This window comes from Sorghum bicolor, chromosome 9 (genome assembly GCF_000003195.3).
Source record: "Sorghum bicolor cultivar BTx623 chromosome 9, Sorghum_bicolor_NCBIv3, whole genome shotgun sequence".
Classification (NCBI taxonomy): domain Eukaryota; kingdom Viridiplantae; phylum Streptophyta; class Magnoliopsida; order Poales; family Poaceae; genus Sorghum; species Sorghum bicolor.
In genome coordinates this window covers 53,808,021-53,826,561 of record NC_012878.2, presented here as the reverse complement: position 1 = coordinate 53,826,561, position 18,541 = coordinate 53,808,021, and the positions used below count along the sequence as shown (strand labels likewise).

At 42.6% G+C, this 18,541-nt stretch overlaps 1 protein-coding gene across 1 annotated transcript; it reads right to left on the bottom strand.

Annotated features, from left to right (window-relative positions):
* LOC8064193 (putative E3 ubiquitin-protein ligase RING1a) lies at window positions 2,298-7,533 on the bottom strand. Its single transcript, XM_021446791.1, has 10 exons — window positions 7,074-7,533; window positions 6,811-6,943; window positions 4,965-5,023; window positions 4,436-4,517; window positions 4,172-4,292; window positions 4,030-4,071; window positions 3,385-3,912; window positions 3,084-3,191; window positions 2,801-2,998; window positions 2,298-2,704 (listed from the first exon to the last, which is right to left on the bottom strand). The coding sequence occupies exons 1-10, from the start codon at window positions 7,255-7,257 to the stop codon at window positions 2,666-2,668; spliced, it is 1,494 nt and encodes a 497-aa protein (XP_021302466.1). The 5' UTR covers window positions 7,258-7,533; the 3' UTR covers window positions 2,298-2,665.

Below are 18,541 nucleotides of genomic sequence, written 5' to 3'. Positions count from 1 at the left end.
CAAACGGGCCTTTAGTGGCATGTACAAGCTAAATGCCATATATTTTAAAATATCTAATTTCAAAGTAGGTCATATGTTATTATGACAATGGTTCATTTTAGTTTCTAAGGGTTAAAATTTTTTACTTTTTAAACCAGTAAATTAAATAAAGAACGACTTAATCATGCTAAAAGTTTTACAAAGATGTAGTGTGATTACAGTTAAAATGGAATAGCTACATCACATATCATGTTGTAGTAAGGTTTGGAGGGCTCATTGACTAATTAAACGAGAGCGAAGAAAGTGAACAAGTGAAATTATTTCTCCCACTTAGAAATTTTAACAAAACAATAGCAAATGACCTACTTTGAAATTATACATTTCAAATCGCAGGTGACTAAAAATGGGTTGTTTACACCACATAAAACATATGTGTTTTGTTTAGTGAAATCAAATTCTAATAAATTATTTGTTATGGATAGAAAAGGTCGTTGAAACGAGTTTTGGCTAGGTATCCTCGTTGTCATGCAGCGGAGTAGAATGACAAAACTACTTTGCCACGCCAAAAGAAATAGTGCGACAAGAATGATCATGTTGGATCTACAATGTGGCATGCATGATTTGGTCGCGTCATACTCATACAGGCTGGCTGTTAGAACTAAAAATATTTTTAGTGAATTATTTTGAAAAATATCAATTAAGAATAGTTTATCGTAGTTCCTAAACTTTGAGATTTTAACATGCATCAAGATATTTAAAAAATAAAAAATGTAAAATAAAATGATTATAGTTGAGATTTGTTTGATGCACTGACATAATGGTTTTCCGGCCTTCTATGAAGTAGGAGCCAAACTGAACTCAAAGTTGTTATGATAACCTAAAAATACGCCTTTTTGTGAGGGTACAAATTGACCTTGTTTATTTCCAAAGAAGAACCATTTGTTCAAGTAAAAGTCTTGAGTGTTTACTATAGATCACCTCTATCTCAAGAAAACATGCCATTCTAGAGAACTTACAAAATGGTCTGTGCAAATAGTGCAGATAGCTACATTATTTTTATTGTACATTTGGATATTTATTTAGAATATTTTTTGTCAAATACTTTAGGTTGGTTTCTTTCTTGACTGTAATTGTCATCGCTCTATGCAATCGCATTGTATTCATAGTTACAAACTTTGTATAGATATTGTGAACCATTTCTTTAGTTTAAAGCTGTTGTTGTTTCCTTCCCTCCTCTTTGTTTTTTATTCCTCCCGTGGCTGTATATTTTTTGCCGAGGCCAAAACCACTATCAAAATTCTCTTACAAATTATTTAATACCTTATTAGATAAATTTGAGAACTTTTATGTTAGTTTTGTGTTAGTACCTTAGTCATATTCCAAAAGTCTACTTTGTGCTACTCATTGATCCAGAGTTTGATCCTCTATATCTTTTTAGAACTTAAGGAAAATTTATGAAGTACTACTCCATTCAATCTAAATTGCAAGGCGTTTGAGTTTGTCTTTAGTCAAACTTCTCTAGCTTTAACTAAGTTTATATAAAGGTATACAGACATCTATAGCATAAAAAAGATTTATATTAGATAAAGCATGAAATATATTTTGATACAGTATATTTTATTTGACATTACAGACTTTAATATATTTATATTTAAATTTAACTAAAATTGAACACATTTGACATAAAACAATTAAAACGATTTCCAATTTGGAAGGAGTATTTCGTTATGAGCAGTACATCGAATCATTCTGCCACGTTGACCTTTAGCTCTCACAAACCAGACTCCAGCCACTGATCGAGCTAGAAGTTGGCTGTCTCGAGCCGTCGTGGCCTGTGCCGTACTGGCCCCACCGGACAGTTTGAACTCGGGCGTCCTAGCGGCCTTGTTTACTTAAAAAAAATGCAAAATTTTTTGAATTCCTGGTCACATCAATTTTTTGAGACGCATGTATAAGCATGAGCATTAAATATAGATAAAAATAAAAAATCGCTACCATGTCTATTTAAAAAAAAAACTAAACAAGACCCTAGCCTGCTTATTCCGATACGAAAATGCGCGCTGCAAGCCAGTAACACCGGAGGAAAAGCTAGTGGACTGCGCGAGCAACGTGACCTGTCAGCTTCGCACAGGTCAGCAACGACCGGTGAACTTTATTGTACTACAAAAAATAATAATTCCATTGCTGTCCCTACAGAAGCTCTGCAGATATTATTACGAGTAGCTTATCATTACTGTCGTAACAACTGATTCATCAGATATTCTAATCCGCGGACACGTGCCGTGACAACATGGATTACGCGAACGCAGCACACAAGGTGACGACAGCAAGCCACAGATCATCTTGGTCTTGGGACAGATGAGTTGTTCAGTTACTTGCATCAGTTCAAATGGTACACAATTAATACTGACTACAGAACTAGACATAGCTTTGCTCAGCCTGTTTCAGATTGCTGGTTTGCCGCTGCTCAACTCCATACATTTTTACTAACGAACTTGTTATACCGTATACCTCACAAGATATCAGAGCAAATTTAAAACAAGTAAAAGTAAGCTACTTTCAGACCTTTTTATATATCGAATGCCTTATGTACAAGCTTCCACCGGTTGAAGATCCTTGCAGACCGCGGTGTTGATCCGACTGATCGAGTTGGTAGTGAAGGAAAAACTGGTTCCACATATTTGATCTACCCCTGTCCTTGTGCTTTCAGAGAATACAACAATTCCTGGGGTAGATAGGAAAACAATGCAGAAGATTTAGAAAAGAAGAAACGATGAAATAAATAGGAATGGTTGGGCAGTCATTTGGAGATTGAGAATACCAGATCTCCTTGACGGGTGGCGAGGGAAGGGTAGAGATCCAAAAGAGACTTCTCTTCCCACAATCTCTCTAAACCATTAGACTGATCTGGCTTTGTCTCGTGTTTACTACTGTCATTGGCTGACAAGCATGCATCCATGTTTTTCCTGATATATATCTCGACTTCTTTGGGTTGCCGAGACAACTGAAGAGCAACAAACTGGAAAGATGCAGGAGCACAGCCTTTGTTTATTCATCTGATAAACTAAATTCCTCAAGGCCAACAACAAGTTTATGGAACCAACCTGGCAGAGATGCTGAACAGATAGTGTTGGCAGGCAACTGAGGTAGGGCTTTTCCAGTTTAGGCACACTTTGCCCATCAAGTGGAAGCAGGACAAGATACAGGTTCAACTGCAACAAAAAAAGAAAATATTAGGAAACCAAATTGATGATTCATGGACTTCTGTACAAGCTCTGCTACCTCAGCTAGCCTTTCTAACAAACGTATTCATCAGCACGTTAGTATTATGAACATTCTGAAGTATAATTAAGAAACCACAACAGCAAATTAGAAACCGGTGCATGTAATGTACTTTCCTTTTACCTTACTATCAAAGTCATCAGCATTACGGAGTTGATCCACTAACTTGGCAACACGGCCACCCTTGCCCATCCTTCCACTGGAGCCACTGGTGTTGCCATGTCGGGTTTGGCTGCGAGTGCCATTTTTCCCCCATGCAAGCATCTCTCCACGCAGTGGAGAAGCAGTCACAAAGTCTCTAGCACCTCCTGAGTCATCATTATCCTCAATGCTATTGTCGGTATTGCCAATGGTCTTAGCAGGGGAACGACGTGGCATGGGCCACCTCCGAGCTCTTTTTGGCCTTACATCTGGGGAGTGATCATCAACAGAAGATGAGTCCTTGCTTCCAACATCACCATTTTCTTCTCTATCCTCATCATCAAAATCAGTTGGGGCAATATCAGGAGAACTAATTCGCCCTCTCCTCCTTGGTCGCATATTCCGTCGAGTCTTCCTTGTAGAAGCTGCATCTGTTCCTTTTACAGTGGAGCGCTTCTTCACAAGTGCTTCAGTTTGTCTCCGAAATGTCTCAGCAATGGATTCTTGAATCTTACATGAGAACGAAACCAATGTCAATACAAATAAAAGCAAAAATACAAAATAGAAAAGGGAAATCATGTCCTCCAGCCTCAAACAAATTGCTGATTTACAGACAGATAGACCTACCCTTTTGTTACGGGTCCTTTCCTCTTCACTGAATGCAAGTTCCTGTAGTATCAAGCAAATTAGAGGCACTGCAGCAGACCTAAGATGAAAACTAACCAAAGAAAGAATGCAAAGCATGATTTCTGAAGAACTTATACATCACCTCTTCCTCATACTTATCAATGTCTGGATATAAAGCTAGAATTAAAGCATCGTAGTTAGGATCATCCCTCAAGGAACGTCTACTTGCACAATGAGTGCGGCATGCTGGGCATTCATTATTTCTGAAAACAGATAGCGGAACTTAAATAATAATGGAATGAAAGTGTATTTTCAAGGTTTGACACTGTAACCAGGTTAGGACTCCATTTTTTAAGAAATGGCACTGGCACAAGGCATATTAGACAAATAACATATGGCACCATACCCAAGCCGCATTGATTTATCTATGCAGTCCCTACAAAACCGGTGCAAACACTCCATGACTGTCCTTGTCTTCCGAATAATTCCTGCAAAATAGGATCATAATAACAGGGACAGATGGTCAGGCACCCACATTTTGCACATAATGCTACTTACAATTTCACAAATGAAAAGCTTACAGAACCTAGCTTCTAATGTAAACCAGCTAGGCCTAAGAGCACATAAAGAAAAAGATTACAAATGTGATGAGCTTGACTTTCAGGCTTTTCTGAAAGTTAAAAGGAAAAAAAAGCATAATCCACGTACATCTCCTTTTTTTGGAAGATAACGACAACTCATGTACTTTCACACATGTATTCTATGGAATTTGCTAGTTAATATCTTGTAGCAAATACTAATAATAACCTGACATCTAGATAACAGTAACATCTAACTACAATTGAAAGTGAAGTTATCAGAATTCAGAAGAGAACCCGTCCAAAGTAAAGAGGAACTCTGAAAATGAAAAGCAAGTTGACAGAGCATGTGGTTACCTAGGCATATAGGGCACTGCACTTCCTTCCGAACATCCACTAACTTCACAAGTGTAAACCTGTATTAAAAAAACATTAAGGTACCAGTACAAATTTTGACCGTAGCGAGGACAAATCTCTTAATATCCATTTTTACATCAATCATGTATCCACAATCTATGGAACACAAAGTCCACCGCAAGATCATTACACAGCTAGGACATGAAGAAGGTGATGTTCACAATGGCATAAGAGGAGGACAGAACAGGAAGGTAAGAGCTTGAAATTATTAGCCCTTCCTCTGTTTTTTTTTTTGTGTGTGTGTGTGCAGGAAACTGATACTATTAACACTTAAGTAGTAATTGAACTCCAGAGAGGACTCTTAAGCTTTCCAACTCAAATTCACAAGCAGAAGAGAAGAAAACGCATTCTAGTATGTATTGGTGACTCAATGAACCTATAGTATCCAGAAGCCACCCACAATAATAGGATGTCTACCAGAAATATGCTACAAAATTATCCAGACTGAATAATATATAACAAAAGATATTCGTTAGTGACTAAACTGTACTGATCTCACAGCAATTGAGGAGCTGATTTGCACCTTCTAACAAGTAATCAAGTACCAAATGCAGGACACAGGAATGCAGGGTATAAACCATACAATGCGAAAAATAATAAGTAAAGATGTAAGAAATCAGGTACAGTTAACATTATAAAATTTGGCACCAAGGGAAGACATCAAAAGAGCTGATGGAGAGGTCATATGCTATATATCAGGAGAGCAAGAAAAGTTTCTGCACTAAACTGAGTTAGGTACTAAACAGGGTAAGCACTATCGCAGTCATGGGTGATCAGGAATCAGGATAGCAACAGTAGAACAAGATACCAGATACTCGGAGCTTGACAGCACACTTCATGACTGAAATAATCAAACTCTTGCCACGAACAACTGGAAACACGAAGAACAGATACCCTGCACGCTGCACCCCCACCCCCAAGAAGATATTACATGGATGAAGGACCTCGAATGTCACTCCAGAACCAGATGTTAATGTTAAGAGAACAGTAGCCCCATTCGATACAAAGAATACGGGTGCACAAGGAGGCTCACAGGGTCGCCTACGCATGCCAAGAGACGCCAAGACCATTGCGATCCTGGAGGTCAGGCTAGCAGAGACAAACCGGACACAGGAAAGAGTTCGCCGTAGACGTACACGATTCAGGAGCAAGAAAAATAGCCAACTGTTCCAGTGGGCAGCTGAACCACGATGAACAAGAGCGCCGATTCAGCTGTGGGCCTGTGGCTGGCGGCTCCGGCAGAACAGCTTGGGCAAGTGACGATCCACCCCGGATGCGCCCGCCGGCATTTGCCGTCACGAGCACGGCGCCCCCGGAACCGTGCGACATGACGAAAGCATGCATGTTACGGAAAGATCCCAGGCCCTGGCGGTGATGGGAGCGATTCCGCCGCCGCGCGGAACGAAGCGGACACCGCCAGCACAGCCGGCTCGACCAAACAAGAACAACTCAGGGTGGCGGGCCGCCACCGCCGCCAGTCCGCCACGACGAACCCGAGCTGGCTCGCGGGTCCACAACACTACGAAGATCCCACGCCTCGGGGGCGAAGGGAGCGCTCGAGCCGACGTCACCACGACGAAAGCGGCCGCCGCCAGGGCTGGCGGGTGGACTGGACACCTCCCGCCGGCGGCCTCTGACATCTCCCGGCCGAACGGGAGCTGGCGCACGGGGACGTGACGACAGGACACCGCCAAATCGCTACGGGCGGCAGAGCAGGCGACGGCGGAGGAGACGGGGAAGAGCGGAGGAGACGGGAGGGAAGGGGGGCGGCCCATGGTTTACTTACTCGTCCATCACGCCGTCGCTCTGCGACGACTGGCTGTCGCAGTCGTCGTCGCCTCCGCTCCCGCTCCCGCTCCCGCTCCCGCCGCCGCCGCCTTCGCGGTCTCCTTCCTCCTCCTCGTCGTCAGCGTCGGAATCTGCCAAGCCCATCAGACAAGCACGCTCTCAGCTACACCCATACAGAGGCAGCACCGCGCGATGCGTACGCGCATCGCGAGACGATGACCCGAGTCGGCGGGCCGCGCGTCGTCGAAAGCCCAGTCGTACCGTGGCGCCGGTCCTTGGCCTGCCGCGGCCCGCCGTCCCGCTCCTCCACTCCGTTCAGCGTCAGCTTCGGCGACCGCCGGTCGCCCCCGCCGCAGCCGTCCGCGTCGGCGCCAGGAGCTTCCTCGACGTGGGCGTCGGGGCCTGGCGAGACGGACGACGGGAGCGGGCGCTTCTGCGCGGGCATTCCGGACGCTGGCTCGGCTCTGCGCGCGGCGTTCCTTCCGGGAGGGAACGAGGAGGAGGAGGAAGGGAGGTCAGGTGGTGGGTGGAAGGAAGCGGCTCGAGCTGATGGAGGCGGAGAGCGAGAGGAAAAGAAAGGAGACTAGGCGAGGCGAACGCGAACGCGAACGCGAGGGCGAGGCAGAGGCAGAGGCAGAGGCAGGGGAAGAGCAGGGTGCCCCTGCCCCTGTGTCGTGTAACTTTGGGTTGGTGCCGATGCGCGTGGCCGCGTGCGGCGGCTGCTCGGCTCGACTCGCTGGCTGGCTGCCGCCCGCCGCTCGCTGCGCTCTCCCGGGGGGCCTCTTCTTCCTTCGCCCGTTTTCTCGTTTACGCGAGGTGACCAGGCGGGGGCTGGGGCGCGACCCCCGGCCGCGGTCTCGCTCCTACTGGCGTGCCCGATGCCGAGTCTCGTAATCGTAACTGTCGGATGCAAAATGCAACAGGAGCGGACCCTTTGAGCGAGATCTAGCGGGCGGTTTGCCGATTTGCAGCATTCCTAGCAGGTGCAACTTGCTGTGTGTGTTTCTATTTCTCGTAGAGTTAGGCTACGGGGCTGTTTAGTTCCCCCAATTTTTTTTAAAAGTTTTCAAGATTCTTCACATCGGCACATACATAGAACATTAAATATAGATTAAAAATAACTAATTATATAGTTTGTATGTAATTTGTGACACGAATTTTTTAAGCCTAGTTAGCTCATGATTAGACAATACTCCCTCCGTCCCAAAAAGAGTGTCGTTTTAGGTTTTTGTGCCACCAGTTTGACTCGATTTGTAGAAAATATATGCAATATTTATATCTCTAAATAAATTTGTTAAAAAACTAGACTTAAAGATCTTTCCAATGATACTAATTATGTATTATAAATACTAATATTTTTTACTATATATTTAGTTAAAGTTATTTCTCGGGAAACGAAAACGACACTTATTTTAGGACGGAGGGAGTAATTATCAAATATAAATGAAAGTGCTACAATAGACAAAACTAAAAATTTTCACCAACTAAACAACTCCTAGGTAGGAATCCTATTTATTTGTCTGCATAGTTAAATGTGGCGCCCGCGATGACACCACGGTCGTGTAAGGCCAACGGTGGCGGAGGCATAGGAGAGGGAAAAGGACACCCGCCACTTGCGAGAAGGGGCGCCGCCAAGCAGATTGAGCTTGACAACAACATTGAAACCGGCCACCATTGCATCTCGTTCTCTCACGAGATATGTTAAGACTAGCCTACAACGACGTCGCCACCAACAACGAGAACGCCATCGCCCTTAGGTTGCTCACGCCAAACTCATTCACCGCCAGCATGTTGCAAGTAGCCCTCGGACGCAGCACGACACACCTTGTTGCGACATTAACACCCGGGGAGAAATTGACGTTGTTGAGGAGTAGGGCGAGAGTAGTGTCAATTGCGAGCGTTGGGAGCAGAGAAGACTATGGGTTGATCTGCTGACTCACCGATAGAAAAAGCTTGCTAGGATGTAGTGAAGACTATGGTATGGTAGCAATGCCACAGGTTGAAGAAAAAAATACTTCAAGGGCATAGACGATGTATAGTGGCGCGAACTTGTCAAGATTTGGTCTAGTGATAAGAACAAGGTCTGTGAGCCTATCGATTTTCTATCTAGTCTTGCTATGTTCTATTTGTGTTGTAGTCTAACACAAATGAAGATATAGGAAACATCTGAGAAGAACAGGCGAAACCGTGCAAAAGTGAAGTATTGTACAGGCTATAGGATCTCGCTCCTATGTTGCCCAACATTAAAAAATTATAAGTGGTGGTTGTGTTTTATTGTTACTATTGCCTTTGTATAAATATAAACCAAAACTCATGTGCAATGTAAATAGAAGGAGAAGAATAGGAATGCAACAAACGTGAAGAAGAAAATTATCCGCCTCGAAACCGTGCAAAAGTGAAGTACTGTATAGGCTATAGGATCTCGCTCCTATGTTGTCCAACTGTAAAAAAAATATAATTAATGGTTGTGTTTTATTGTTACTATTGCCTTTGTATAAATATAAATCGAAACTCATGTGCAATGTAAATAGAAGGAGAAGAATAGGAATTCAGCGGAACGTGAAGAAGAAAATAGTCCGTCCGATGAAGATGTTACTGCAAGAGCAGCAATCGTAAATACCTTCTTTTACTTTCCTTGACATCAATTGAAACCATTGCCATAAAAGAAGGTTGCAGTGTTATGAAAATATACTAAAATCTTCTAAAGCTTATGTAATCTCTATCTGCAGTAGGTTGAGGAAGATCCATATATTACTTGTTATGAATAAATCTCTTGGGTTTTCAATTGAAGTCCTCTTACACTATCTGTAACCTAATGTTTTACTAATTCAATTTCGCAGGAAAAGATGGAAACTATACAAGCAGAATGTGTTGCTAATGGACAACAACCAATTGCTAGTGCTAATATTGTTTGTAAGGTCCTCTACGTCCACTAGAGCAAGGCCCATCCTAGGTAAAAATCCAAGTTTGGTTTTGGATAATTGATGAAACCTAAGTGTATTAGCCTTTGTCATGAGTGAAATACAAAGCTAGGTTGGTACACACCAAGTGATAGAGCTAGGTGATGGTCATGGTGATGAAAGTGACCAAAAGATGATATTCAAGTATTCCAACTTGAAAAAAAGAGAAAAACAAAACGAGCTCAAGGCAAAGGTATATTTAATAAGGCTGTTTTGTTTTGCCACTCAAGACACCATAGAGAGTGTGAGTAGGTTTAGGATAGATAAATGTACTATAAAAAGGAGAAAATTTTAATTGGAATGGTTATCTAGTGCCACTAAGTGTGAGTCTCTTTTGTATATACCTAGCGCTTAGTAACATGGTGAGATGCATGAGAAAGACTATTAAAAGTATTTGTGAAAAGCTAACTTAAGTGTCCAATTTACTTTGGATTATTTGATGAAGTTAGCAAGTTGAAAAGGCTTGTTTGATGTGGAAGCTCACTAACAACCCGGTTCAACATTCAAGAACAAAGCGTATATATGTCCATCATCATTTCGTAATAGATCACCAACAAAAAGGAGACATTTGTATTGAGAGTTGGGTACCCAAAATCAACTTGCCGATGTTTTCACGAAGCCACTTGATGAAAAGAGGTTTTGCAAGCTAAGAAATAAATTGAACATACTTGACTTGTCAAATATGTGCTGATGCATCTTCATCATATGACATGCCTCTCCTTTGAGTAAAGCAAGGTAAAATTGCTTGGCATGACATACATATGTTGTTAAGGACTTGGTTAGTGCATCTAGGCATTCCTCACATGTCTTAGGCTTATTTATAAAAATCAAAAAATTGATGCTTGTATGGTACTACCATGGGACTTTTAATTATTTGCCACCACATGCCATCGTTATGGGTGGGTTCTTACAGATTTGCCATTCCTGGCCCACATGTCAGTGACTCATATGGTCCCACGTGTCATTGACACACACAGGGTTAGCACACTTAAGGGTGGCAAAAAATTTAAAAACCCTACCACTATTGCTTCTATGTTTAAAATGGTCTAGTGGTAGCATATGACATGTTTATGGGCTTACAATTCTAGTGTTTGATCTAGAAAATGAGCTATAAATGTTTAACTCAACATTATCAAGATAACCCTTGAAATGAGGTGTGAAAAAGCTTGTCATTGGATCAAACCGAGTTAAATATCTTTGACAAATGATCTAGATTGAACCAAATTTGAAAAAATTATCCTCACATAGCATGTTTCACAGCAACCTATCTTAAATTCGAGCTCACTTTTTATGGTACTTAATGATAAAAGGGAGAGAGAAATTCATAAAGATTAATAGGATTGACAAATGAAGGGGATCATTAAAATTTGGAAGCACACAAGTAGGGGGGGCAAACTTATAAACTTGTATGTTGCATTATATCCATGCTTGTGTGGTGTATGCTAGTTGTAGGATTGATTGATGAAATAAAAAACTAGCATGTATGGAATGATAGTTAGATGTGTCTTGCATGTTTCTCAAGTGGTACTAGAGCCTTACTTATAATATTGATTTCACGAGGTATCTAGTGTTTATGATTACAAGAGCTATCTAACTAACCACCGTGCTAAGGATGATGTTCAAATGACAACTCTGATTGGTATCACACTTCAAAGGTCCATTTTATATATCTTTGCATCATTTGGTAGTCATTACTCTCCCACACTTTTTACCCATGCATATGTATAAGCTTTCAAATCCAAACTCTTAGCACATATATAGGGGAGGCAATGCTACCAATTCGGGTTTATAAAACTTGTCCATATCCTTTACACATGGTAAAATGCTTGGGCAAGCATCATTGGATATATTTGTGAAAAAGGTCATCAATTATCAAAAGGGGAAGATTGAAAACCCTAGTTTGGTTTTGGATAACTGATAAAATCTAAGTGTATTAACTTTTGTCATAAGTGAAATGCAAAGCTAGGTTGGTACAGACCAAGTGATGGAGCTAGATGATAGTCATGGACTCATGGTGATGGAAGTGACCAAAAGATGATATTTAAGTGCTCCAACTTGGAAAATAAGAAAAACAAAAACAAAATGGGCTCAAGGCAAAGGTACATTTAATAGGGCCATTTTATTTTGCCACTCAAGACACCATAGAGGGTGTGAGTGGGTTTAGGATAGATAACTGTACTATAAAGAGGAGAATTTTTTAATTGCAATGGTTATCTAGTGCCACTAGGTGTGAGTCACTTTTGCATATACCTAGCGCTTAGTAACATGGTGAGATGCATGAGAAAACCTATAAAAAATATTTGTGAAAAGCTAACTTAAGTGTCCATTTTACTTTGGATTATTTTGGTGAAGTTAGCAACTTGAAAAGGCTTTGATGCTAAATTTTCTCAAGTTGCAAGCAGCTGAAATAGGGTTGGAACTAGTTGCTACTTAGTTGGAGTTGCATGCTCGCGTGCTGGACCAACAAAATGAAGTGTTGGTGCTTATTTATTTCTACGGGACCTATAGTTATTTATTGAAGAGAGTGTGGCATCAGGAAGCTTCATGCCCCTTCATTTCATTTGCACATGTATATGAAAGAAAGAGATGTGCTCCTATTTATTGTTCATGCGGCGTATGTTTGAATTATTAGAAAGAGATGTGCTCCTATTTAGCCAAGGGAGGCACACACACCTGAGAGCTGTAGGAGTGCCTGGCTCATGGCCATTGTTTTTCTACCTGTTTGGGAGTGTCTGGCCAACAGAGGTTAAGGCCAGCCCTTCCCCCTTCCTGCTCTCTCTTTCTGTTTCCCATTCCTATATTTGCATCCAGTGAACCAAGAACATAGAAAAAGCTCTCTCTTCCTTTTCTCTTACTCCCAATGATTTATGTTTCAATCCAGTGAGAGATCAAACTCTAGTGTTTGATCTGAGAGCTTCAAGTGGTTCTCCTCCCTCTCCTCTCCCTTTCCTAGCTCGTGGCCTATTCTCAGAGAGGATTGAGGAAACCCTAGTATGTATGCACTAGATGATTCTTGTGATTGTGAATTTCCTCTTGCTCTTGGTGATTGTCGTCATCTATATGGTTGGTGATTTGAGTTGACTGGTGAGGGGATTTGGTGATTGTTTGCCCCCAATCAAGGATATATTTGTGAGGAGTTCTTTACCTTTTCCCCGTGGGAGATCACAAAAGGTGCTCTAGTAGATTGCTTATGTCATTATGCTTTTTCACTTGTGGGTAGGTTCTTATGGTGCCTATTTGTTAAGCTAGATTTGTGAAACACCTACTAGTCATCGAACCACCAAGTGTTGGTTGATATAATAGGGACTAGTGTGCCAGCAAACACGTGAACCTCAAGAGAAAAATCTTGTATCAATTGCAATTTGTATTCTTCCGATGATATATATATAGGGATTGGTTCATTTCTCTACACGATGGTATAAATATTCTACTCTCTCTTTTACTTTCTTGTAAACTAGTAATAACAAGCTCTTTAATGTAAGTCTTGAGAACTTGTCTTGCTTGTGCTAGTATAACTCCATCTAGTTGAGCTCTTTAGTGTAGCTAGTTGTGAGAGCATGTAGTGACTTAGCCTTTATTTGTCTAGAGATCATAGCAACTATAATTGTTAGATGGATGGTTTACAATCCTTGTAGTGCTAGAGCAAAATTGCTCTACACCATTTGTTATACTAATCCTTTGCTCTAGTACTTTGTAGTAATTTTAAATAGGCTATTCATCTCCATCTAGCCATAGGACCTTTCAAATATGGTGATAATCTGTCAGTGGTTTGCTGCTGACTTGTGAAATATAAATTGTTGTTATTTTATTATTAGGGCTAAGTAGCAATGTAGTCAGTCTGTGTAGTAGTGATGATCTCGAACTACTTCTATGACGAATTTATTGTATATACGTGGTAGAACCAGAATAGGCCACGTGATCAAATAAAAATGCGACCACGACACATGAATCAATCAGGGTACAATATGTGTGCAATTTAAAACTCGACATATGGGAGAAAATAGTGAAGCCGGTGGCTGAATAAAAAAGTTGAATTATGGATGAACACCATCGTGACATATGGTTTAATAAGAAACAGCCACATGAGCCAATAAAAATATGACACATGGCCCATTGAAGAAAGGATACATGACCCCTACTGCAATACGACACATGTACCAGTAGAAAACTAACATGTAGAATAGTGGGGTTCTGACATGTGGTCCATTAAGAACCTAAAACATGCAGAAACTAGAGATGATCACATTGTCCAATAACAAGGTGACATATATGTTGACGGTAATTATAGCATCAAAATGCACATCCAAAACACCATCAACAGGCCTCGGTTTCAAGGAAGATTAAACATTCATGAACGCATTTTATCAATAACTAGTTCCACTTGTACTCTTAGCTTGTGATTTGTAGGTAGCGTGAAATGGCACAAAAAGTAACCAAGATGGGCCCACATGGGGGATCGGCCGATCCCCCTGTGCCACCTCCTTAAGGTGTCATATAGGCATGATCCAAGGTAACCTCCTAGAAGCAATTCTCAGCCTTCGAATCAGAGTGTGCTTTCTCTCAACAGTTGAAATCAAGAGCACACAGATTCATGGGTCCACATGTCAGAAGAACCGGCATGACAAAGTACAACAAGATGGAGAACCAGACTCTATGACAAGTGGGGACACCAGCCAACCGACCTAGGCTGGCCCCACCTGTCATAGGGGGATCGGCCGATCCTCCCTGGTGGCTAGCCGAGGTCGGTTTGCTCCCACCGACTTCCCCACATTTCCCACATGCTAAAATGATGCTAGTCATTAGATTTGAGGCGGTTCCAAGGTCGGTTGGATCCAAGGGCTATCAAGCAACATCACGCGGATCACTGACGTGGTGCTGGAGTAGCCCCTACTCCACCTCTCTCTATAAATAGTTGTTGGATCCTCACTTGTAAATCATCTCTTCTTGTATCTTCATACTCATAAGCTTGAGAGATCAAGTAGTTGTTAGTCTAGTAGTGGGAGTTAGAGTTGAGTCGAGCAAGCTCGGGGTCTCCGGAGTTGCCTTCTGAAGAGTCTGATATTGTTCTTGTATCTTTCATTTAGTACTTTACTTTAATATATTAGTTTTTCTTTACTTTGCTTAGTATTACTTTCAGTACTACTTTGTGCAAGTCTCTTTATAGTCTTGTAGTGTGCTAAGTCTTAGTAGCATAGTTGTTATAGTGGATTGGTCCCTGGAACCACTCCTTGTGTGTAGATCAGTGTCCTAAGTTAATCTAGGAGCTCGAGCTAATTTGATCGTTAGTGAGAGTGGTAAGAGTAAGTGTGAACATGGTGTTCATACTTAGTCTTATCGTTGGTAGCCACTAGTCTTTACGGAAGGTCTATGGGCGCACTGGCCTGAAGTGATAGTTCGGGCTTGACATTAGGATTCCCACCACATCGAGGCTACTTTCTAAGTGCAGGGCATACATAAGTTTAGTCTCGCTTGAGCAGGGTTCAGTCTCCTTCTCTTTCGTTTCCTCCCCTCACACAAGTAGTAAGGGTCAGTTTATCTATCTAATCTATCTATTAGGATCGAGTCCATCAGAGTAAAGTTAGCATCATAGGAGCCCTATACTCACTCGTTGTCCTCCCACCTAGCTATCACTACTAGTTACCTTAGATTAGGATTTAAGCTTTACTTTGATTATCATTTATCCTATCTATTATTTACCCCGTAGTCCACTAATTGGTCCTAGGCCATAGTAAACACGAGGATATCTCCTCTCTCTTATTACACATCCTAGCTTGCTTTCCCTTGGGAAAATATAAATTACGATACCTTGGAATACTCCTAGGTGAAATGCTACATCGGTACATTCTGTGTGCTTGCGGAATTATCCACTAGTCTAGAATTACCACACACCTGGCATCTCTGGTGACATCGCTATTCTAGCGGTGCTGCTAAGATTTGCCAACAATATACGTGAACCATCTCCAATGAAACCGGCTATAGCAGGTACATGTAGAAAGCATCTCCAACAGAAGAAACCACTAGTTTGGCAGTCCCATGCCACACATGCCAAAAGTAGTTCCATGACGATCTGTTTTTGACATAGAAGAAACCAATTCTATGACAATTATCCAAATTCGTCATAGAATTGAATGAGTGACAGGGCTTTTGCTACGACCGCTTTTTCGTCATAAATTTGTCATAGAATTAAAGTCATGACAAATATAGGTCCTTTGATAAAGACAATTTGTCATAGAAGTGAAAAATTCTACTAGTCTACCTAGTGCTAAGTTTGACAAGTGTGCACCACATCTAAACCATTAGACTTAGGTCAAGCTACTAGTTCAAACCCCTGATAGTATAGCCAAAGAAAAAACAAAATCACAAACTACACTAAGTGTCTCCCAACTCCAAATGACACTTAGAATAATTTGTCCTCAATTTTTATCCATTGTTTGAAATTCAAAATGAATTCCTTTGATAAGGGCATGAAAAAACCATTGATTGCCATCATTGTTATCGTGACCTAACTTATAATATCTCTGCAAAACACACTTTAGTCACAATAATTGTTTGGTGTTACCGCGTAATCAACCACTAAAAACCACGTCATAAGCATCATGTTTATGGTGGTGAATGCATGTGTGAAATCGTAAAGAAAGAAATACTTAAAGAAATCAGAAACTAAAATCCATCTTTGTCTCGCTTAATTTGCATAGGGTTGAACTTGTAATTTTCGCAAACAAAAATGCTATAGAACATGTGAAAGCACCTTAATAAAGTTTTTAGTACAAATCTTTGTGGGAAGCGTTGCACCTTGTGGTTTAAGTGGTGTCTCTGTGTAGACAAACTAAAGTTCCTAATTTAATTCTAGAAAAATCTAGCTTAATACAAGTATGGTTCCTTGAGTCCTTTGAGAAGTGTAAAGTGTCCTCTTGCGCGTAGTGCAGTTGGTTGAGCAATGGGGTTGCTTGGCTAGCCGGTGTGAGTGCTTTAAAAACCGTGCACGACCACTCTTTCTCAGCTGGCAGTTTCCTCTGCGCGGTCACCGCGCGTGCACATTCGGTGTCGCGTCTCTGCTCACGCCCACGTGCACTCCCTACTTCCGCGCTACTACCCCCTGCTCCTCTATGGTGCGTGCTAGCTACCTGCTCACGCTACCGCCATGTCGTGTGCGCACACGTCGCGGCTGCTCCCTGCGACTGCATCATGTCATGTCCCTATGTGGCCGCTGTCACTGCTGAGCAAGCACATGGGCACCCGCTATCTCAGCACATGGCCACGTGCCCGGTTGACCCACGCATGGCACTGCCCTTGCCAAGCACCAACCTCGTCATAACTCGCACCGCGCCGAGGCAGTGTCGTGTCGCGTTCCACCTCATGCTCGGCCTTTTCCTCTGTCACGACGCCATTCATTGCCTGACCGTGGAGAAGTCATTCATCCCGAGCCAACATGTCTATAGTGTTGTCTCCTCATCACCAGTCGCACGCGGCACGCCCCCACTCCGCCTTGATTCGTGCAGTGGCAAGCTCCAATTTTGGGGTGGATCTCCCGCTGTGCCATTAAGGCATCACTCACTCATGCACCCACCTCTTTCAAATTGGCCACGCCAGTAGCCTTGCTTTAACGTCCTCTATCCCATATGTGCCATAGCTCGTGCTCTACTACCTTCTAGCCCCTGGTGACGTAGTTGTGCCCTTGCCGGAGCGCTGGCACCCTCTTTGGTCACACGCGATGAGCCCCTCGCATGCTCTCTCTGGCCAAGAAGTCTCCTCGATAGGGTCTGTGGTGAGTCGTCGAGGCTCAATCACACATTCCATTGATCATTGGCTCACTAGAACACGTCCTCCATCCCATACTAAGTGTGTGTAGACTAATGAGCTTCACGACACTTTCATTGTCACATAGCAATGGCACTTGCTTGAAGTTTATTCCAAAATCCTTCAATGTTGCCTTCATCCATAGGATTTGTGCACAACAACTACCGACCGCAATATACTCCGCTTCAGCGGTTGATAGTGCAACACTATTTTGTTTCTTGGATGACCATGAGACAAGTGATCTTCCCAATAGTTGACATGTGCCCAATGTGCTTCCCAATAGAAAATGATTGTGAAAATGCTAACACACTTGCACATCATGGTGTACACTTGGTGGTAGCACACTTTGAGAAGGAGGTTGAGGTTGAAGGGTATAGAGAGGTTTGAGAAAATGAAATGCATATTTTCTATTGTACCGGTGAAAAGTTTAGAGAAGTCGCTGGAGTGTTTCTCTCTGAAAACACTCACCGGACGCTCTGTCCGTAGGCACCGGATGCTGAGCCTACGCGTCTAGTGTGCTGTCAGTGCCTGGCCCTGTTAGGGTTAAGCACCAGACGCCATGCACCGGATGCAGGTTAAACCATGTTGACGCGTCTGGTGCTACCTGACCTCTGTAGGTGTCTCTGACTGAGAGCACCGGACGCTCAGGGTGCATCCGGTGGTGCGCGTCCGGTGTCCTTGCGCGTTTATAGAGCTCTCTGGGTAAGGGACGAGACGCTTAGAAGCGCATCTGGTGGTGTGGGTCTGGTGACCCCACGCGTTTGCAGACCTCTCTACGCATGTGACCGATGTTCACCGGACGCGTCCGGTGCTAACTTGAGCGCGTTCCGTGGTTCATTCTTGACCATGGGAGATCGACGCACGTGTTTCAAGTAGTGGACACGTGACTCTGTTCCAAGCACCGGACGCACAGGTTGAGCGTCCGGTGGTCACTGGCTATGCGTCAGGTGGCCTCGACTGTTGCCCAGTAAA

What these genes read in the sequence shown, in the direction of transcription:
- LOC8064193 (XM_021446791.1), bottom strand. Translation starts at nt 7,257, where the DNA reads ATGCCCGCGCAGAAGCGCCCGCTCCCGTCGTCCGTCTCGCCAGGCCCC. An exon ending in GCAGTGCCCTATATGCCTAG is followed by an intron (nt 4,518 to 4,964) that starts GTAACCACATGC and finishes CCTATTTTGCAG; the next exon opens with GAATTATTCGGAAGACAAGG. An exon ending in CTGTTCAGCATCTCTGCCAG is followed by an intron (nt 2,999 to 3,083) that starts GTTGGTTCCATA and finishes GCATCTTTCCAG; the next exon opens with TTTGTTGCTCTTCAGTTGTC.